Raw genomic sequence first — 22,250 nt, forward strand, 5'->3', positions numbered from 1 at the left:
CTCTGGCACACTATAGTGGCAAAATTTACTATGAAAACTGGACATTGCAGAAGTCCAGAACTGGGTGTAAAAGCACCTGTCTGAAAGTTACCAAGTTATATTTTTGAGAGTGTGTCTGCACTGAGTGATGGTAGAGATGTACAAGGGACTGTAGGCAGACTGGCTCTGACCTAAAGACTGCTGAAGAGAATCTGATAGCCTGAAACTGGGCCTGCTCGCCCAGGCAGGGGTTTGACCTGCCTGTGCAAGCACTTTGTTTTACTGTGTATGTATTCACCATGGCTTATAGCTCTTCTTACACCAGCTGGTTGGTGCTCCAGAGCATCATAGGACCTAATGCCTGTTAGGGGATAATTTTCAAAAAACAACTGCTTCCTCACTTGCTGATGGCTTGGGAGCTGTATGAAGTGATGAGCATACTTTAGCTTCCATTTCAAGTCAGGAAAAAGCAGGAGTCTTTTGACAACCACTTGCGAGCCAGCCGGCTGGCACTTTTCTTTCTTACAGTGTGCATTGCCTTTCCACGCTCCTTACCCATCCTGTTTAAGCAAGCGGACAGGAAGCAGGCATACAACAAGCATTTCTGAACATGTGGACCAAAGAACAGAATGACTGCTTAGGTGTTACAGTTGTAAATTATTTTTTTGTGTGTGTGAAACATAAGCAAGGTAACTAGATACTTTGTTTTAATCCAAGGGAAAAATATCTCATAGGTCTAATTGTATGTTTGCTAGTGACTACATTGTACCAGTGTTATTGTGGAGCATAAATTTGTTTCTTGACTCTGAGTGTAGCAGCTTAGATAATATTTGATGGAATCCTAATAATTTAACACTTACACTTGGACTGCATCTTAAACACAGCTGTTCCCCTAATACAAAAACACTTGTGGGAGATTCAGTGGAGCAGAAAAAAGTTGTCAGTGAACTTCCACCTCACACATGAGGTGCAAATCAAGTTAGTGTATTATGTTAAAGAAATGTTCTCGGTTGCAGTGTAACATATAAAAAGTCTTAATTTCCCTTAGTAGGTAAGTTGTCTTGTCAGCAGTTTCCAACTATTTGAAGTAAAGATTTTCCATTTAGTTCTAGTGGTTTGGTAGAAATCCCAGTCCCTTTTCCCTCTCTTACCTTGCCTTATAAAAAAGACATTTAGTTCCAAAGAATATTTATTTCAGAACCAACATATTACAGTAACTGGTGTTCATTACAGTCCATTCCAAACAAATTATTTTCCTCTGTTATTTAATGACCTCAGTAATGACTTAATCAATAACGGTTTTAAATATGCAGTTATTTTTGCAGTGTTTCCAACATATATCATTAGCTGTGGCGTCCAAGAGTAGACTTGCAAAAAATTGTGCTGTGGTAGCAGATACTTTAATACTGAAATCATGTTGTGGCAGAGCCATGTTTTAAAGTAGCCAAAATAAAGTGACTTGTATATTTATATTACATTAAAATATGGAAAGAAAGGTTTTTATTGTGAGACATCTGTGCATTCTATCAAGTTAGGTTTTCCATATTTTTTCCATTTGGATTGCCTTAATATTTTTTTTATTGTATGAAAAAGCCAAGATTTGGGAGTAGAAGCTTAAGAGCAGACAGAAAAATTGGTGTAATTTACTTTTGAAGGCAAATCTTTTCTTCAGGCTTCCAGGAAAATTGGTCTTTGGAGTTTAGATTCTGCCCTGGCTTTCATTTAATGCAGTCACTGAATTCGGTGAGACTTAAGGAAGCATAAGCTGAATTGGGCCTTTTCACTATAACTTTTTCACTATATGCAACTCCTATTGTTGTGAAATGATAAACAAGTGAACTTTACCAAAACCTCTGTATCGTAACCTTTTTTTGAAGAGAACATGCCATAAATTGTGTGGTGATTTATATTATGAGGGTAAAGTTGGTATGAAGAGTAAAATTGTAAGAACTGGTGCAGAGTTAAGATGGAAAAAGAATTGTCTCCAGAAGAAGATGATGGGATGTCCCAAGACATTAAAATTAGAATTAAAATCAGAAAAACCCCAACAACACAAAGGAATTCTATTGCATGCTCTACTACTATATTTGAGAGTCAGCTTTGTGATTGGAGTGGTACCCTCGGATTCTGTAATCTGTGTAGCTGATGAATCTTTATTGTACTGTAAGCATTGTTTTCAGACAGGTTGATATTAATTTCCTTTCATCATTAAGCTAAATGGGATTCATTGGCTCAGTTTTAATGAAGTTGTGCTGGCAACAAGGTACTTCCAAAATGAAGTTTTCTACAGGTAGTCCTGTTTGCTCCAGTGGGATTATGTTTGGAAATGTTGCAGATTTGCAGTGGAAGTGAAAGACAAATGAACATGAAAAGTGAATACACAGTATATGACTTTGAGCAACTTGTTGCTCAGTCTTGGACTGAAACTGCTTCAGGCTTCTGAAAACAGTGAGGTCTGTTCTTGTGATGAACCTAAACAGTGGAAATTGGATAGGTACTGAATTTCTCTGTGTTCAAAGAACTTTGAATCTGGTCCTGTGGCTGCTGTGGTATAATATAGGGGTATATTTTTATCAGTGCAGGTAAAACTTAACTGTGATGCCATGAGGCCACCTCAAGTGTTTAAGTCCTCTTGCTAAAAAGTCTCTCAGGAATGTCCTATACAGTGAGAAAGGCCACAGAGCTACACACCAAAGAATCGAGTGCTTCTGTGTGTCTGTGGATCTGGTTTCGTAGATCCCTTTTGCAGATTTTGCTACAGTGAGGCCATTGCATTAAACCCACCAGTCAGTGCTCCTGCCATCAAAAGCCAGCCACTGAAATAGGAAAATTGAACATATGTTATAAACGTATGTTAAACATTAAACAGAGGCACTCCTTTCACTGAACCTCTTCAGACCAATGAGCTCCATTTTTAAACAGTGGAATTACTCTGGTGTGTTAGGTGAGACTCATGCATCCAGCTGACAACTGGATTTCACAGACTGACGAGCTGTTTCCTTTGTTCCAAGCTGGTTGGAACAAACTACAGGGAGGTACAAGTCTTATGAGTGGAAAGATGGGAGACTGTTTTCTACTGCAACTGTGGCATGGAGTAAACACACTGCAAATTTGTTGTAAACATAAAATGAAATAGCTGATAGATCTGGTAAGCGGTAGTCTGGGAGATAAGAATAGTACTATTAAATAAGAAGATAAGGTTGTAAGAGAAAAAACTGACTCAGGTAAAAGTCTCCTTTATTTGCGCCCCCCCCCCCCCCCCCCCCCCCCCCAGTTATACATGTGAGGATAAAGGTGAATGAATGATTGAGAATTATTTACTTGAGAGTTAAAACCTACCTAAATGAGCTGCAGCACATTTAAGCACTGGCTTCATTCCAATTCTTTGATTAATGCCATTTTTATTTTACATATTCTACAGCATAACTGTTAAGTATCTTGCATAGTAGGGGATAGGATCATTCATAGTCTAAAGTAAGGTTTAAGTATTTTGTTGAAAAATCCATCAATTTTCTCTTGGAACTACAAATATGTGACGGAAACTAATTGATGGAAGAAGTTGGATTTTGCACATATGATCATTTCACTTTTCCATTTGTAATTTGGTAACTTTTGCTATTTTTATTTTGGAGACAATTTGTTGTTTTCTTTCTTGCAGAACGTGGTTCACCACGTAATTTGGTTACCACAGATATAACTGACACTACAGTTGGATTATCATGGACACCAGCTCCAGGAGCAGTTAATGATTATAGGATAGTATGGAAATCACTTTATGATGATACGATGGGAGAGAAGAGAGTCCCTGGAAATACAGTGGATTCTGTGCTAGAAGGCTTGGAGCCAGAGACTAAATACAGGATTTCAGTATATGCAACCTACAGCAGTGGAGAAGGAGACCCGGTAGAAGGAGAGGCTTTTACTGACGGTGAGTGTAGTACAACATTACCACCATTTGTAACATTCTCGCCTTGATTAAATTATCATATTTTAAAGAAAATGGACCTTATTTTTCTTCACTTCTTTTTTCCTGAAACGTCCCCCCAAACCAAAATGCCACCTCAGATCAGTCAATTCTGATCTTTTATTTGACTATTGAAAAAAAGGAAAACATCTTCTATGTCATGTAGGTTTGGATTCAGCAAGAATTACTTCCAACTTAAGATGAGACTTTGTCTGCAAATTACTCTGAAGCCAGCCTTTCATAGGTTTGGTGTGACTGCTGGAAATCAGGTGGAAGAAATGTTAAGGATAGAGTCAGGAGGAAAGGTGGGGTAAAAAATCAATGAATTTCCTTTCCAAGCTATTGCCCTTTCCAGTCTTCACAGTCAAACTGAGGCTCACTGGGTGATTTTGATGTTTGTTATTTACCTTTCCTGAGGCTCTTCTTTTTTCTTATTTGCTAAACATTATGCAGTATTAGTCAAAGCAGACTCAAGCCTCTCCTGCAGTGTAGGCAAAGTAAAAACCACTGAGAGGCCAAGGATAGCTTGTTGCTTTATAGCAAGAACTGGCAAGTAGAGGAGCCAGAATGAATGAATGGATGCCCTGGATCAGCCTTGATGTTTCTGTTGTTTGCCTAAAGGGGTCATGTGAAGATGAAGCCCGAGGGAGTGCTCTGGGGAAGCATAATGTGTGTTTACATGTTCTTGTACTCTTTCCTAAGCATCTGTTTTGCCTGCTGTTGGAGACAGACTGCTGAACTACGTTAACCTTTGTCCTTGACCCGGTATAGTCACTATTAAGGTCTTGCAAGAGTAGTGATTGCTGCAGTTGGTACGAGCTGACTCCCCAGAGTCAAAGCAGACTGCTGTCCCACATCTTCCTTCTTTCTTTAAGAACAGCATCATTAGCTGCCCTGCCTTTTCCAGGTTAAGTAGGAAGCTTAGCCATACCATTTGTTGCTTCTCTCAATGTGCTGCCTGAGGGAACTTGCTGTCAGGACTATCAATAGACCCAGACCCGAGACTAACTACTGTTGCATCTTTCTGGTACAAACACAATTAGAAATTATCAGTTGCTAGTACTGGGAGAGGATACTGTAGCCTGCAAAGCCTAACTTACCATGTGATGAAATACTGGCTGATTCTGGCATTCCAAGAAGTTTCCATTTTGCCAAAACCTAGATGGTTTATTCCAGCTGACAGCCAGCATTACATACCTTTCAGTTCACTTCAGATCATTTGTAACATTTGTACAGTCTGGAAAATATCTCTTAGAAGCTGAATGCTGTAATCTGTAGAGAAAATGCTTTATTAGTCCATGTGCTTCTTTCAGCACATATACTATCCTGCAAATAGTGGTGAGTAATTTTCCAATCACATGGAAAGTCACTCACCACTATTTGCAGGATAGTTTGTATGGAGCCCAACACCCGGCAGTTTAGGTATTTAGCAGTACCTTATCAGATGTGTAAACTTGAAACTCTGAAAATCTTAACTCTATAGGGCATTGTGTTCATAAAAAAATGATGGCTTCATAATTTATCACTTTCGTTTGAGAGTGCTGAATCCATCATTTAACAGATTACTGAAAAGTGTGACTAAATAAAATTCCCAATTATGCTGTGTCATAGTGTAATTTATACTTCCTTCTTTTTCCCTGCATAGTGGAAAGCACGCTTATGTTTGTTTAGTCCATTACAATTAAAAAAGAATGTAAGAATGGCCTGTGATATTCCCCTGTGTCTTCTCCACAATCAAATACTGTAATTTTAAAAAGGTCAAATTTTTTAAAATACAGCAGAATGAATTTTGTAGGCATGTATTTGAATATATCTTTATGTGACCAAGTAAACATTTATCCATATTTTTACTGAAAAGTGTCGCCAAATGCCAGGACTGTGACAGTAGACAATGAGACAGAAAATACAATGCGAGTTACATGGCAGCCTTCACCTGGGAAAGTCTTGTCTTATCGTGTGTACTACCGACCACGCAGTGGAGGAAGACAGATGTTTGGAAGAGTAAATGCTCCTACTACAAGCATAGTGTTAAAGCGACTTAAGCCACGAACTACATATGACCTCAGTGTTGTTCCAATTTATGATTTTGGACAAGGAAAATCAAGAAAAGCAGAAGGAACAACAGGTATGTATCACAAGCTTGTACAGAATTTGATATTTAAAGTTTTGTGCTTAAAATTAATAATCATGATATGTAGAAAATTATGGTGGAGTCTGCCAAGGTCATGAATTAACAGTTAAATTGAAGAAAATGTTAGAGATTAAGAAGAGAGTTTGATTTGTTGTAAACTTCACTGTGGCATAACCTGAGCACAGCATTTTGCTGTTGATATTGAGGGTGTAAATAAGGTGTAAAATCTGGCTGAAAATACTGGGCTTGTTTTGAAACACTGTCATCAGTAGCCAAAACAAGGTGTTTTGTGAGGAAGACAGTGTATCAACAGACTACTTAATCAAGTGTTGTCAGTTGTTTCATAATTTGCATTTTGGTTGTGGGTATTGATTGAACAGCTTCCCAGCATCCTGTCTTCTTTCAAAGATCCAAAGATTTGTCTTCTTTGGTCAACACATTTTCTGTGGAAAACCTGAGATAATAAAAAAGGGGAATAGTTGAAGAGTCATCAGTGGAAGCCTGACCTCAGAGACCATGGTCTTTTGGGCAAGCAGTCATCTCAGAAGCTGAAACTCTAAAACATTTATTAAGTCCTGGTGAGGGGATTTTTGCAGTAAAAGCAGAACTCATTTTCTACTCTGTCTTTAGTATGTATCTGATGCTTATCTTTCAATTTGTAGGGAAAAGTTCTCTTGATATCCAGATCAAATCAAACAGATTTAGAGTTAGTTTTCTGCTTCCATAGATAAAGAGCCATTACTAAAAGAATTTTTTTATAGATGTTTCTGCCCATGTGGGACTAGTGCCATTCACTGAGGTACACTGTAAATACTTCATGCCATTCTTTGTTCTCCGAGCATATGTCATATTGAATACAGGAAGTAAGAAACAAGTCTCCTAACAGTGGAGATATTGGCACCTCAGTTACTGAAGGAAGATTTCCTTTTAAATTAAAATGTGATTGATGTGAAGGAGTCATAAAAACTTGATCAGCTTTTGAGCAACACTTAGTTTTTCAATATTGAAAATTATACTGATTGAAAAATCAACCAGCTGCTTTTGATTTTTGACCTGTTCATCATGTCTCCGTGCTTTCAGTGTGAATAGTTGTGGTGGTAATCACTCTTTGGAAGCAAGTGGAGCCTGAGTGATCTTGTTAGTTGAAGCTGTCACGATAATTCAGGGAGGAGTGTCATGGGAGATGAGACAGAGAGGCTGTATTTTTCCATGTGAGTGGGAGTGTATTTATTGTTTCTCAGCAGAATTCACAATCTGAGGACATTTATGATCTTTCAGCTATAGTTAGGCAATTGCATAGACACAGGGATAAGACAAACTCATTTTTTTCCCCGCCACCTTTTCACTCCAAAACTTTCTCTTTACTCTAATTCCCATTTTTGCAACTTTGAGATTACACAGCTGCAGTATTTTCTATGACTGCACTTCAGATTTACACAAAAGCAAAAGTGATGCTGAAGCTAGTAGCTCTGAGTGCTGACCTGCGCTGGGTAGCCGTTAGTCTTCAGAGGAAGTTGCTCTTGACCTAAAAACCTCAAGCTCTTTGTCCGGCACTCCTCTGAAAAATTATTTTTTGACAGACTGCCACACCTGTGGTTGGTGAAGTTGCTTGAGCTGCCAGGTCCTGAGCCTGTAAAGGGAAAGGAGTGTTGGTAGGATCTTTTCTGTGAAAGGGTCCTTGCTTCCACCCTCTCCATACTCTGACCTCTGGGACCCAGAGCTCTGAGAAGTTTGAGAAGTGGTATTGGTGGCTGAGCACTGTCTGGGTGTAACTTTTGCCTGCAGTAGATTCTGATTTTTTTTCCAGTGTTGGCTTGAGAGGAAGCTGCTTCCATTTCTCTTTTGGTCTATATGGCTCACCTACTTGTTGCCATTTAAAAAAAAGATGGATAGTCTAAGTTGGCCATCCAGTCTTTCTGCATAATTAATAGAGAGAAAGACTGATGGTGGTTAGTCCACCTATTGTCAACATTTATTGTAAGATGAGATGGATGTTTAAGATAGGTGAGATGAATTGCTATTTATCACAGTCAGCTGACTATAGAGGGAGCCTTGATAACAAACTTAGCCCACATACCTGTTTGGGATCACTCAAATTAAGTGATCTCACCTTTCACCTCTTGATACTTGTCTTTATGTCAAAGGAAAGGCACAAAGAGTTTAGGACTGCCACTAATACTGGATTTGTATATAGATTTTTACATAAAAGCATACCTGTTGATTTTTTTTTTTTACATAAGCAGTCCTGATTTAAACTCTTTTTTTCTATCCTTGCAGCCTCTCCCTTTAAGCCACCTCGAAATCTGAGAACTTCTGATTCAACTATGTCAAGTTTCCGAGTAACATGGGAGCCAGCCCCAGGGCGAGTGAAGGGGTACAAAGTAACTTTTCACCCTACCGAAGATGATGGGAGTCTTGGAGAATTGATAGTGGGGCCATATGACAGCACAGTGGTATTGGAGGAGCTTAGGTATGGATAAAAATTCATGCCTTGTTTTTTTTTTTTTTCTTTTCCTTAAATAACTTTAGCTTAGAGCTAAAGTGACAGTTTTGTTTAATCATGATCTGGGATTGAAACACCTGACAAAATCAACTGTAAGTAAGAAAGTAATTTTGTTGATAAGATATGACGATCTTGTTATGCAGTCTCTGAAAGGCACATGGCAGGGCTCTTTCTGAGATTATTCATTCACATCATTTGTGGTGTTCTCAGAGGAACTGAAGGAGTCAAAGATGTGGGCAGAGGCTGTGTTCTGCACTTTGCATATGAGAAAGCTGATGAGATACTGGAGAAAGCTGGGTTTTCTGAAGATTCCTCCCAAAAGTTCCTTACCTCATGTTTGTTAAAAAAAGCTTAGTTTAGTTCTTGATTCATTTTCTCAGAGGCCTGGATTTAGAAAGTAGGCTTCAGTCCAGGTCAAAATCTGTTACACGAATATACTAAATATATTAAAAATTGAATCATTAACAGTCATAGAATCATAGAATGGTTTGGGTTGGAAGAGACCTTAAAGATCATCTAGTTCTAACCCCCCTGCCATGGGCAGGGTCACCTTCCACTAGATCAGGTTGCTCAAAGCCCCGTCCAACCTGGCCTTGAACACTGCCAGGGTAGGAGGCATCCACCACTTCTCTGGGCAACCTGTTCCAGTGCCTCACCACCCTCACAGTGAAGAATTTCTTCCTTATATCTAATCTAAATCTTCCCTTTTTCAGTTTAAAACTCTTACCCCTCACCCTTTCACTGCACTCCCTGATAGAGTCCCTCCCCATCTTTCCTATAGGTCCCCTTTAAGTATTGAAAGGCTGCTATAAGGTCTCTCCGGAGCCTTCTCTTCTCCAGGCTGAACAACCCCAACTCTCTCAGCCTGTCCTCATAAGGGAGGTGCTCCAGCCCCCTGATCATCATTGTGGCCTCCTCTGGATCTCTGCAACAGGTCCATGTCCTTTTTATGTTGGGGGCCCCAGACCTGGACGCAGTACTCCAGGTGGGGTCTCACAAGAGTGGAGTAGATGGGGAGAGTCATCTCCCTCGACCTGCTGGCCACAATTCTCTTGATGCAGCCTGGGATACGGTTGGCTTTCTGGGTTGCGAATGCACATTGATGACTCATATTCAGTTTTCCATCCACTAATACCTTCAAGTCCTACTCTGCAGGACTGCTCTCAATCCACTCATCCCCCAGCCTGTATTTGTGCTTTGGATTGCCCTGACCCATGTGCAGGACCTTACACTTGGCCTTGTTGAACTTGATGAGGTTTTGCACGGGTCCACCTCTCAAGCCTGTCCAGGTCTCTCTGAATGACATCCCTTCCCTCCAGAGTGTTGACTGCACCACACAGCTTGGTGTCATTGGCAAACTTGCTGAGGGTGCACTCAATCCCACTGTCCATGTTGCCATCAAAGACATTAAAGAGTGCTGGTCCCAGTACTGACCCCCGAGGAACGCCACTTGCCACTGCTCTCCACTTGAAAATCGAGCCATTGACCACAACTCTTTGAGTGTGACCATCCGTCCAATTCCTTATCTACCAAGTGGTCCATCCATCAAATCCATATGGCTCCAGTTTAGAGACAAGGATGTCGTGCAGGACAGCATCAGATGCTTGGCACAAGTCCAGGTAGATGACATGAGTTGCTCTTCCCTTATCCACCAACGCTGTAACCCCGTTGTAGAAGGCCAACAAATTTGTCAGGCATTATTTGCCCTTAGTGAAGCCATGTTGGCTGTCCAACCTCCTTATTTTGCACGTGCCCTAGCATAGGTTCCAGGAGGATCTACTCCATGATGTTGCCAGGCACAGCAGTGAGACTGACTGGCCTGTAGTTCCTCAGGCCTTCCTTTTTTTCCATTTCTAAAAATGGGGGTTATGTTTCCCCTTTTCCAGTCAGCAGGAACTTCACTGTACTGCCACAACTTCTCAAATACTATGGATAGTGGTTTAGACACTCCATCCACCAGTTCCCTCAGGACCCACAGCTGCATCTCATCAGATCTCATGGACTTGTGCACCTTCAGGTTCCTTAGAAGGTCTCAAACCTGATCTTCTCCTACAGTGAGTGGTTCTTCATTCTCCCAGTCTCCTTCTGTGACTTGGGTAGTGTGGCTGGAGCACTTGCCAGTGAAGACTGAGGCAAAAAAGTCGCTGAGTACCTCAGCCTTTTCCATGTCCCGGGTAACCAGGTCTCCTGTTTCCTTCCAAAGAGGGTCCACATTTTCCCTTGTCTTCCTTTTATCACTGAAGTACCTATAGAAGCTTTTCTTGTTGTTCTTGGTGTCCCTGGCCAGATTTAATTTTATCAGGGCTTTGGCTTTCCTAACCTGATCCCTGTCTGCTTGGACAATTTCTCTGTATTCCTCCCAGGCTAATTGTCCTTGCATCCACCCTCTGTAGGCTTCCTTCTTGTGTTTGAGTTTGTCCAGGGGCTTCTTGTTCATTCATTCAGGCCTCCTGGTGTTTTTGCCTGACTTCCTCTTTGTTGGGAAGTGTTGCTCCTGAGCTGCAAGTCTGAAATTACCTGAATGAAGAAGGCTATAATTTTAAGTGTAGAATCTAGAATCACCTTTTAAATTGCTGAAATTTCACTGTCTTGTGGAAGAGCTAGTCTTTGGGTTTCATATTTTAGCACCTTCTTTTCCATGGGGAATTTTGTTCTGTGAGAATTTCATAAGTGAAGTGTCAGCATTTAGCTAGCCAAGTGACTTTAGTTACAGTTCATTTGTTTAACTATTGCAGGGCAGGAACTACCTATAAGGTAAATGTTTTTGGAATGTTTGAAGGAGGAGAGAGCAACCCCCTGGTTGGACAAGAGATGACCACCCTTTCAGATACTACTTCGGAGCCATTTTTATCTAGAGGTAAACATGATTGAATTGAAGAAAAGGCAGTCTTGGCTTTTGGATAAAAAAAGACCAAAAGTTTACTAGCGTTTCCTTATTGTTTTTCTAATATACATAAATATTTATTTACAGGATTCAGTATACTCCTTACCCTGATGACATAACCTCTAGTATGAAATAACCACTAAGTATGCCCCAGTTCATGATTCTAGTCCTCTGCACCCTTTAGATGATCTTACAGAGATGATAACTTCAGCAACCCATGTTTTGCTGATTACTCAAAGCCATCTGCATTGCATTTTCAAGCCATCCACATCTGTGTTAAATCACATAAGATCAAATTCTTGAACAGAGATCATAGCTCATCTACAGGGGTGTTCACAGGAGTAGAACAAGGAATTTTAAGCAGATCTTTAGCCCTTTGCTTTTCCTTATATGGTGACTTTTCCTTTTAAGACTAAGATGATATAATGAAAAAAGGTCTGATAGCTGGGAATGTCCCAGTGTTATTGTGCATTATTTAAGTTTATATTCAACATAACCATTATTTATTAATCTTTTTTTACTGTAAAAGGAGGAGATTAGTTCAGAAATGCAATTGCTGAGTACTCTCCAGCATCTGTTTGGGAGTTTCTCCCTGTGTAGCTAAACCTTCCAGTCGAAGTTTCTATGAATGTTATGATAGCAGCTCCCTTGGTGTGGTTAATGGGCCTCTGCATGATAGTAGTTGTACCCACCATACTCTCAATTAATATTGGCTGAAGAGAGTTTCAGGCCTCAGTCCTCCTTCATGTAAGCATAAAGAAGCAGGTCTTTGTTTCTCAATAGCCAAGTATACATGTAGAAGTAAAGACTTTTCTCCTCTGCCATTTCAAGGCTTGCATAACCATCAGAGAGAATTTGGTAAGGAGAAAGAACCTAGCTGCAAAGGCCTTTCAGAGTTAAATAGAGAAAATAAAGTTTCTGACAGTTGACTCTATATTCTTTTCACTTACCCTCTTTGATGCCTTGTTTCCACACTGGGCTGTGTAAAAAATACTCATCCTGTGTAACTTTATTGACAACATTTTTAGAAACTTCTTAATTAATTGCTGTCCCACTCTGTCTAATACAAGAGGGTAAAACTGAGAAAAACTACGTAACAGGTCATCAGTGACATTAGAGTAAAGCTGTAATAAGTCTGGCAGAAAAATAATTGCACAGAGTGGTTTGTTGTTTTTTATTACGACAGCTGTCATTTCTGTCTTAAGTGTTATATTCTTTGAGCTAATTAGTTTTACTAATGCATGGATTTGAGTCATGGTTAATGTGAAAAATGAATTTTATATCTGGGACTGTAAATGTAGTAGTACATTATTTATTAATAGGGAAAAAAAGTCACCCTAAGTCTGGTGCCTTTGCTAGAATTTTCCGTGTGGGGAAATATGGTGGTTGGAAGAAAAATAAAACTCAAAATAATTTCACTTTTGTATTGTACATGAAGCTGACTTTAACTTCCATATTAAAGTTATGCATGCGATTTTTTGAACTAACATGGTTTTACTTAAACCCTATTCCCAACTGATTTTATTGTCCTGACTAAAGACTAGATCTATATTTTCCATGCAGAAGAGGATCATGCTTTTAACCCCCAGGTACATGGAATAGTTATATTCATGAGTCTACAGTGTTGGATCAATTATGTGGAACATATATGAAATCACAATATCTTTCAACTGTGATGAGTGTGGCTGATTTTTCTCAATGGGATTTCTTCCATATAAAGACCAGAAGCTCTGATGGCAGGAAGCCAGAAAATTTGCAGCTGGTAACACAATCTACAGGAAAAGAGAGAGAGCAAGGATTTTTAATTTTTTTTTTTTCAAATGGCTGTGGATAAAATCATTGTGTCTTTCTGTTTTGTATAAATATTTTGTGATTTTCCTTGCGGTGAAAAAAAATAATATGCATATTTTATTCTGTAATTTGTAAACTGAAGATATCTGAAATAACTTCCTACCTTTTTAGAATATTGCAGCTTTATATAAATGTTTGTTCTTGTCCCCTCTCTATCTCTTGACCTGTGTTTATGTTTGTGTATCTTCTCTAAATTGTGTTCTTTCTTTCCTGTATATGCAAACTTCTATGCCACCTGTATTACTATGTCTTTTTCCCCTGAAAATTTAGAAATGCTATTTATTTGAAAGTGATTGTAATATAGGGTATTAATACCACTGTTACATAGTTGAAAATTAAGCAGTAGTTTAGGTATCCATGACAGACTAAAATACTGTACATTTGGATAATCTGATAATGCTCACCACCATGTCAGTGGTTAGTTTACTAGTCTTTTACAGAACCTCTGAAATCAAGTTATCAACCATCTTTAAAGACCAAAACAGATAATGACATGACAATAGAGAAGAGCACTGGCCTTGACATTCACAAAGGCTTACTTATAAAAGGAAACATACATGAAGAAATTTATACAGCTTTTGCCATGGAACCAGTGACTAGTGTGAATAACATTCACAAATAGGTCATACTTGACAGAGTGCCAGTGAATAAAACTAGAGCTATTTTGGAAGCTAACTCATGACATATGTCATATAGAAGGATGATGAAAGAAAGCTATCATGCTAAGGCTATATTTTTCTGGTTGAAAGCTATCATGCTAAAGTTACATTTTTCTGGTTGATACGGCAGGTTTAGAGTGTAGAACCAGAGCAGAAGCTGATATTGTGCTGCTGGTGGACGGCTCATGGAGTATTGGGCGGCCAAATTTTAAAACTATCAGGAACTTCATTGCCCGTATTGTTGAAGTTTTTGATATTGGTCCTGACAAAGTACAGATTGGTAAGTCCTCATATGCAGGAGGGAAAATGAGGCATAACTGCTACACAGCCACATAATAACTGAGTAATGATGGCTTTTTTCCAGGACTTGCACAGTATAGTGGAGATCCCAGGACAGAATGGAATCTCAATGCTTACCGAACCAAACAGGCTTTGTTAGAGGCTGTAGCCAACTTACCATACAAAGGAGGCAATACTCTAACAGGTATGTCACACTGCCAGGGTTTTCCTTAAGCTCCAGTAAAAATAATTCTAGTAGTTGACCCCAGTGTTGTTCAGTGAGCTCAAATTTGTCCATGATGAAAGGGCCTTACAGTTCATTATGTTTGGAAGAGAACAGGCATCTTATAGACATATAAACTCAGTGGAAGTCTGGAGAAATGTGATGGAGGAGAGCTTGGGTGATGAAGAGCTTGGGTTGCTGTTGAACATATGAGGAGAAGAAAAGGCAGTTCCATGTCAGGGTTGGGATGAAGACAGGGTGAGAAGCCAGAAGGAAGGCTAGAGGAGATCAGATATGAGGGTGATCACAATTAAAGGTCATCACAATTAAAGAGGAAGTGGTCAGAGACCTGCTACACCACTTAGATGCACACAAGTCTGTGAGACTAGATGGGTTACACCCAAGGGTGCTGAAAGAGTTGGCAGATGTGCTCGCCAAGCCGCTTTCCATGATTTACCTGAAGTCATGGCTAACTGGGGAGGTCCCACTGGACTGGAGGGTAGCAAATGTAACACTCATCTACAAAAGAGGCAGAAAGGAGAATTCAGGAAACTATAGACCTGTCAGTCTGACCTTGGTATCAGTGAAGGTCATGGAGCAGATCATCCTGAGTGCCATTGCAAGTCATATAATGGACAACCAGGGGATCAGGCCTAGTCAGCATGGGTTTATGAAAGGCAGGTCCTGCCTGACAAACCTGATCTCCTTCTATGACAAGATGACCTGACTATTGGACGAGGGAAAAGCTGTGGATATTGTATACCTGGATTTTTGAAAAGCATTCGACACAGTTCCCCATAGAATTCTCATAGAAAAACTGGCTGCCCATGGCCTGGATGAGCGAACGGTCCGATGGATCAAGCACTGGCTGGATGGACGGTCCCAGAGAGTGGTGGTCAATGGAGCTAAATCCAGCTGGTGGCCGGTCACAAGTGGTGTTCCTCAGGGCTCGGTGTTGGGACCATTTCTGTTCAACATCTTTATTGATGATCTTGATAAGGACATAGAGTGTATCATCAGTAAGTTCGTAGATGAGACCAAGTTAAGCGGGAGTGTTGATCTGCATGAAGATAGGGATGCACTACAGAGAGACTTGGTTTGGTTGGATCGATGGGCCAACGTTAACAGGATGAGCTTCAACAAGGCCAAGTGTCAGGTCCTGCACTCGGGCCACAACAACCCCATGCATCGCTACAGGCTTGGGGAGGTGTGGCTGGAGAGCTGTCTGGAAGAGAAGGATCTGGGAGTTCTAATTGACAAGCAGCTGAACATGAGCCAGCAGTGTGCCCAGGTGGCCAAGAAAGCCAATGGCATCCTGGCTTGTATTAGAAATAGTGTGACCAGCAGAAGTAGGGAGGTGATAGTCCCCCTGTACTCTGCACTGGTGAGGCCACACCTTGAGCATTGTGTCCAGTTTTGGGCACCTCAGTACGAGAGAGATATCGAGGTGCTGGAGCGAGTGCAGAGGAGGGCAACAAAGCTGGTGAAGGGCCTGGAGAACAAATCCTATGAGGAGAGATTGAAGGAGCTGGGACTGTTCAGTTTGAGGAAGAGAAGGCTGAGGGGAGACCTCATCACTCTCTACAGCTACCTGAAAGGACATTGTAGAGAGGTTGGTGCTGGTCTCTTCTCACAGGTGATCAGTGACAGAACAAGAGGGAATGGCTTTAAACTCCAACAGGGGAGGTTTAGACTGGACATTAGGAAAAAATTTTTCACAGAAAGAGTGGTCAGACAGTGGAATGGGCTGCTCAGGGAGGTGGTGGAGTCACCATCCCTGGATGTGTTTAAGGGTCGTTTGGATGAGATGTTGGGGGATATGGTGTAGGGGAGAACTTTGTAGAGTAGGGCTGATGGTTGGACTCGATGATCCCAAGGGTCTTTTCCAACCTGAATGATTCTGTGATTCTGTGATGCATAAAAGGTAAGAGATTAGAGACTGAGAGGGCTGAAATAGTATTAGTTGCTGATAAATCTCCATGATATGCTGCAACTAGATTCCGAGTGCTTCTAGAAGGAAGTAAATTGTGGAATGATGTCAGAGTGAAATCACTAGGATGAAAAATACTCTTCTTTACAATGACTACTATATGGAAATAGTTTATAGTGATGATTACCTTCTTTGTATCATGCTAGGAATGGCATTGGATTTCATCTTAAAAAACAATTTCAAACAAGATGCAGGCTTAAGGCCCAGAGCTCGCAAAATTGGTGTTCTCATCACTGATGGCAAATCACAGGATGATGTTGTCACCCCTTCAAGACGACTCAGAGATGAGGGAGTGGAACTTTATGCAATTGGTAAGTATTATATGAAGAGGTGTTCTGCCCCAAACCCTCCTGCCCATCTGCTAAATGCACAGAGAAGTGGCCACATACATAAGTACCTAAATGGGTATTCAAAGAATGTGTTTAGGGACTTAACTTCATGGCATTATGTTTCATGGCCATCATTTCTAACAAATCTTGTTTTCATATCTTCTATGTAAGGTATTAAAAATGCAGATGAAAATGAATTGAAGCAGATTGCAACGGATCCAGATGACATCCATGCTTACAATGTTGCAGATTTCTCCTTCCTGGCTAATATTGTCGATGATGTAACCACAAATCTGTGTAACAGTGTGAAAGGTCCAGGTACATCACATTTTCAGTCTAATTCATCCTTTTTCCATTTACGTGCTTGGGCTGCTAGTCCCTTTTTATTACTTATTTGGAATACTGTGTAGCCCTGGGCTGTTTTTTCAGCTGCTGGAGTGAGGAAGTTGTGCAGACCACCTGGACTGCCCTGCAGGGGTTTTTCCTTTCCTTTCAACAATGACTGTGTTATACCTGACACAGCATGACATGACTGGACATGCCTTCTTTTCTCCCAGAGTCAGGAAGTATATTGCTCAGTGTGTCACCTCTTTGCTCACTGTGGCAGGTTCTTTGATGATACTCATCCAATAAGGAAAATTTCACCAGCCCTGCTCTTTTCAAGTATTAATGTCTGACAGCAGAAAAGCAAAGCTGTGCATGGAAACCCAATAATGTTAGCTGATGGTTCTCCAGTGAAACACTGGTGCTGAAGGTAGAGTAGAAATCGTGAAGAGCTTGTTTGGTCGTGAGAGTGTGATGGTTATCTATCTCTTCACACAGTTGTTTTAAGAATTGCTGAGGAAACAGAAATACCTAAACTTTTTCTTTCCTAAGCAATTTTTTTCTCTCATATTTTTATTCCTTATAAGATAAATTAATAATTTTTTTAATTTGCTTCCACTTGTAGGTGATTTACCACCTCCCTCTAACCTAGTTATTTCGGAAGTGACACCTCGTTCTTTCAGACTGAGATGGAGTCCACCTCCTGAGAGTGTTGATAGATACAGAGTTGAATATTACCCTACCTCTGGAGGTAGCCCTCAACAGGTTAGTACTGTATGTTCATCTCTGACGTTGTCCATAATAATCTTGGACTTTCACATCACAGTAATGTGATTCTGAAGTTTGTGCTGTGTATGGTATAACAATAAATGAAAAAAGGTTCCCAAGGTCAGGAATATCATGCCTCAGTAAATGATAGATGAAATTACAAAAAGTGGGAGCATAAAGATGACTTTGGTTGTTTTAAAATCATGAATCCAGGAGTAAAATATATTTCTTAAAAACAATTGACTGGTATTTCTAGTAATTCCTTTCTATTCATATTCCAATGTAATCTATTGGTTTAAAGAAATCTGTAGCAGAAATTTTCTGAGCATACTCATGGGTAGGCTCACTGTCGTTTTAGTACATTTTCTTGTTAATAGAAAAAAAAGACAGTGGGTGATGCAGGTTACTAGGTAGTGCTTAGATTAACATTGTATGATGGTACTTTCAACCTGTGCCTAAGTATATCCTTGAAACTTTAATTCACAGGGTCAAACTCATGTTGTGGTTATTCTCTAGACAGAGAGCCAGTAACTGGCAATCCTTGATTCTAAGCAATCTGAATTGCTCATCACTCTCTTCAAACAGACAGAATAGTATTTAGGAGAATGAAGTTAAGCACCTCTGTGTACCTAATGCTGAACTTCCCATCTCTGAATGTAGTTTTTAAATCTTAACTCAGATTTGACTCATGGAGAATTTAATCTTAATAAATCATGACATCAGGATTTGACCTTTGATTAGTGTTGGAGCAGCCATTCCAGGGCACACTGACTTTGCAGCTTGACTGCTTGCTGGCATTTCTGTTCCACAAGATGTTGCTAATGCCATATGCTGTAACCATCTAGATTATCCTGTGTGTTTAAAACTTCCAAAGTAGTAACATATATCTCTGGCACTTCCTTTATCTTGCTGAGTAATATAAAAGTGTAAACCATGGGTGAAAGCAGGATGCACAGTGAGTGCTGCTATATATATCCAGCTCTATTGAAAACAAGTGTCTGTCTGAAGTTTCCGTACAGCGTGCTTTGCAAAAATAATGGTATACTGTCAGACAAAATACATAGAAGATTAAGACTTATTTTTAGTTCCATACCGTGGATTTCTGAAGAGTTTCACAAGGAATTATTTTTTTCTTAGAGATAAAGTTATAAATGCATTTGTTGTACAGTGGTTAACATTGGTTCTCTTTTATGTAGTTTTATGTAAGTAGGATGGAAACAACGACAGTTCTGAAAGATCTGAAACCTGAAACAGAATATGTTGTTAATGTGTTTTCTGTGGTGGAAGATGAAAGCAGTGAACCTCTAATCGGCAGGGAAACAACTTGTAAGTTAGAATGAAACTTGAATAACATGTTAACAGCCTGTTATATGGGGAACTGTCCAGTAGAATTTCCAGCACTATGGGCTTTCTTCTTAGAGGAAACAAAATTTTTAATTTGAATGACCAAATTCTGTTGTGTTGCACTGGTTATTCAGATCTTGGCTGAAAAACTTTAGCAACATGAAATTTCATTGTGGTAAAAAATGTTTGTCCCAGCTTCTTTTCAGGCTCATAAAGCATGGCTGTAAAGACTAGAGCAACTGACATGAATTACAAGACAGAGTTTGTAAATTCCTTAAATCTGATCATATACAAATCTGTACTCCTTTATTTTTTATGCTAGATAATTAATTCCTGCTACTAGCAGCCAGAATACTATAGAAATTAATTCTAATTTTATAAGATTAACAAAAAGCCAGTTCAACACAATTACATCACTCCTATGAGACATAACTTAGCCATTATGTTCCTACTATTAGCTGTCTACATGATTGATTTTAGGTATATTTATGCAGAATGCAACATAGGGTGACTTTCCTGCCTCTTTAAATATATTGGATGTTAGGTATTCATTTCCCTTCTTTGATTGTTTTGAATTAGGCTGGTGTAAACGCTTAAAGTATGTACATGATTTTTATGAAGACTGTGGTAATTTTTTAAGTTTATTTAATAATTTAAGAAATACAGAAAAAAAGAAAGTAAAAAAATTCCCTTTATAAGTACATATTCCAATCCAGTCATGTTCTGCTTCATATTAGAGCATTTGTGTGAGTTAATGTTGCTTTTTAGAATATTCAAGTGTTCCAGTGCAGACTTGTAAGATAGCTTTAGCTGTGTAGCAAATCTGTAGCACATTCAAAATGTGACAACCATTACCTCATTCTTAAACTAAGCGCCACTTAAAATACCACTACTTGCAGATCACCTTTCTACTTCCTACAATGTACCCCAATACCCATGTGCAATATTGTCAGTGGTACTATCTGTGATGTGGAATATGAAAGGCGAAGAAGGTGAAGGAAATAATTTAATATATATCCCTTTTATTTGGCAGTGCCAGTCTCTTCAGTTAGAAACCTGAATGTGTATGACATTGGATCAACTTCCATGAGAGTGAGATGGGAACCTCTCAGTGGAGCTACTGGTTATTTGTTAACATATGAACCTGTGAATGCCACAGTCCCAACCACAGAGAAAGAGGTAAGAGAATCTGACTTCATTTCCTATCCTCTACCAAAAATAAATTAAGAAAACAGGACAGATTTTCTTGATATAATAGTCAAGAGAGACTGGCATGTACTTCCCAAAGTGCAGTGAACTTACTGGGATATTGTATACAATGACATCAGTCAGGAAGCTGTAAATACACTGAATCACAAACAAAATTCCCTTGAAGTTAAATCATTGCTTGCTTTTCTGCCATTGCTTTCTTCAGTTTTTAAACATGGTGTGTTATTTTTCATGTGCAGATGCGTGTTGGACCATCAGTGAATGAGGTTCAGCTGGTAGATCTCATCCCCAATACTGAGTACACTTTAACAGCTTACGTATTGTTTGGCGATATCACTAGTGACCCACTCACCACTCAGGAAGTGACATGTATGGACATCTTGATTTTTGCTTTGTTGTTACTGCTTCAGCAACACTTAACTTTCTTTTTATTTCATACAACAGTTTTTATATATTTAGTTTTGTTTGGAAGACCATTTTTTCCATGTTTTATGCATTTTCTAACACTCATACATTTCCAAAAAATCTTAAAGGCAATTTCAATGAAAAGGGACCAACTATTAAAAGAGGAGCAAAAGGGTTTTTTCCTTGAATTAGTGGAGTTGGCTTATAGTGTTATAGTGTCGAGGTTATAGTGTTTTTAAAAGGTCTCAATTTTGCTTGCATTAACTTAGAAACCTTGTTTCTGAATTCAGACATTCTCTTAAGTATAACAAATGCCAAGGAAACATGCCATACCAAAAAAAAAAAAAAAAAAGATCTAAACATGTCTTCCTTTCTTAAGCCGTTTGTTAAACATCTTTGCTTAAACATTTCCTACTGACAGAGGCATGGGCTAGATGCATGCAGTAGGGTTATTTTTATGTTCTTAAAAAATGTTAAACCCTTAACTGTACATGAAAAATGACTGTTGTCACCAGAAGTTATGATCTTAAGCACTGATACTTCTAAAAGCATTGTGCTCATGATTTACAAAGTGAAGCTACTGTAGTTTATAGCTATTTTGCTCATTGCTGGGACAGTAAGCTCTTAAGCTGTCTCATCTAATGGCCAGAGCAATGAACTTCCCAGAAAGTTATTACCTTTGTTTCAATTAAATGCATGAAAAGAATTTATTTTCTTCTGTGAGAGACCTATACCTCTGCCATGAATAGCATTTTCACTTACTACTGTTGTTTTTACAGTGCCTTTGCCTGGACCTAGAGGCTTAACAATTCAGGATGTTACTCACAGCAGCATGAATGTCCTTTGGGATCCTGCCCCAGGGAAAGTTCGAAAATACATCCTAAGATACAAAATAGCTGATGAAGCTGATGTAAAGGAGGTAAATGACAGGAACATTTTGAAAGTATGAGAAGACAGTTTTATTTTGAGGAGTTAGGTTACTAGAATAATAGTAAAAGTAACATTATAATCCACCATGAGAATAAAGAACAACAGTTCATGGTGATTGCAGTCAGGAAAGGGTACTGATTTCTTGGAAACCAAATAAGGATGAGATTTCTTTGTGTACTCCTCTCTTCCTGCTCCTCCAGAGAGGAGAAATCCTTAAACTGAGCGGAGAATTTTCCTGTGCTTTGATAAATAGCCATTTCTACTTTCTGCCTAAATGTTATCTTGCCAAGCTCTAAGAACAGTTTGCAATGAGGAAGAAAGGATTGTGTATGTTAGCCCCTTTACCCACTGTCAGAACATGTGTGAGCATTGTTAGAGATGTCTGAGTTATGTGCAAGCTTTCCATAATTGCACTGCTAGGCGTGAATCAGCTCTTGGAGGATTAAATGAGTTTTTGTAAGGGAATGATAATTTTCTG

At 39.4% G+C, this 22,250-nt stretch overlaps 1 protein-coding gene across 1 annotated transcript in view; it reads left to right on the top strand.

The window, feature by feature from the left end:
- COL12A1 (collagen type XII alpha 1 chain) overlaps nucleotides 1-22,250 on the top strand; it is a 106,970-nt gene that overhangs the window by 30,002 nt on the left and 54,718 nt on the right. The window contains exons 14-26 of the mRNA XM_074819742.1: nucleotides 3,638-3,907; nucleotides 5,802-6,068; nucleotides 8,352-8,544; nucleotides 11,313-11,434; nucleotides 14,102-14,251; nucleotides 14,336-14,455; nucleotides 16,610-16,774; nucleotides 16,964-17,110; nucleotides 17,742-17,881; nucleotides 19,081-19,210; nucleotides 20,262-20,407; nucleotides 20,677-20,806; nucleotides 21,622-21,761. Coding sequence (XP_074675843.1) covers nucleotides 3,638-3,907; nucleotides 5,802-6,068; nucleotides 8,352-8,544; nucleotides 11,313-11,434; nucleotides 14,102-14,251; nucleotides 14,336-14,455; nucleotides 16,610-16,774; nucleotides 16,964-17,110; nucleotides 17,742-17,881; nucleotides 19,081-19,210; nucleotides 20,262-20,407; nucleotides 20,677-20,806; nucleotides 21,622-21,761 — 2,120 coding nt within the window. The remainder of the gene's footprint in view (nucleotides 1-3,637; nucleotides 3,908-5,801; nucleotides 6,069-8,351; nucleotides 8,545-11,312; nucleotides 11,435-14,101; nucleotides 14,252-14,335; nucleotides 14,456-16,609; nucleotides 16,775-16,963; nucleotides 17,111-17,741; nucleotides 17,882-19,080; nucleotides 19,211-20,261; nucleotides 20,408-20,676; nucleotides 20,807-21,621; nucleotides 21,762-22,250) is intronic.

This window comes from Strix aluco, chromosome 3 (genome assembly GCF_031877795.1).
Source record: "Strix aluco isolate bStrAlu1 chromosome 3, bStrAlu1.hap1, whole genome shotgun sequence".
Lineage (NCBI taxonomy): Eukaryota > Metazoa > Chordata > Aves > Strigiformes > Strigidae > Strix > Strix aluco.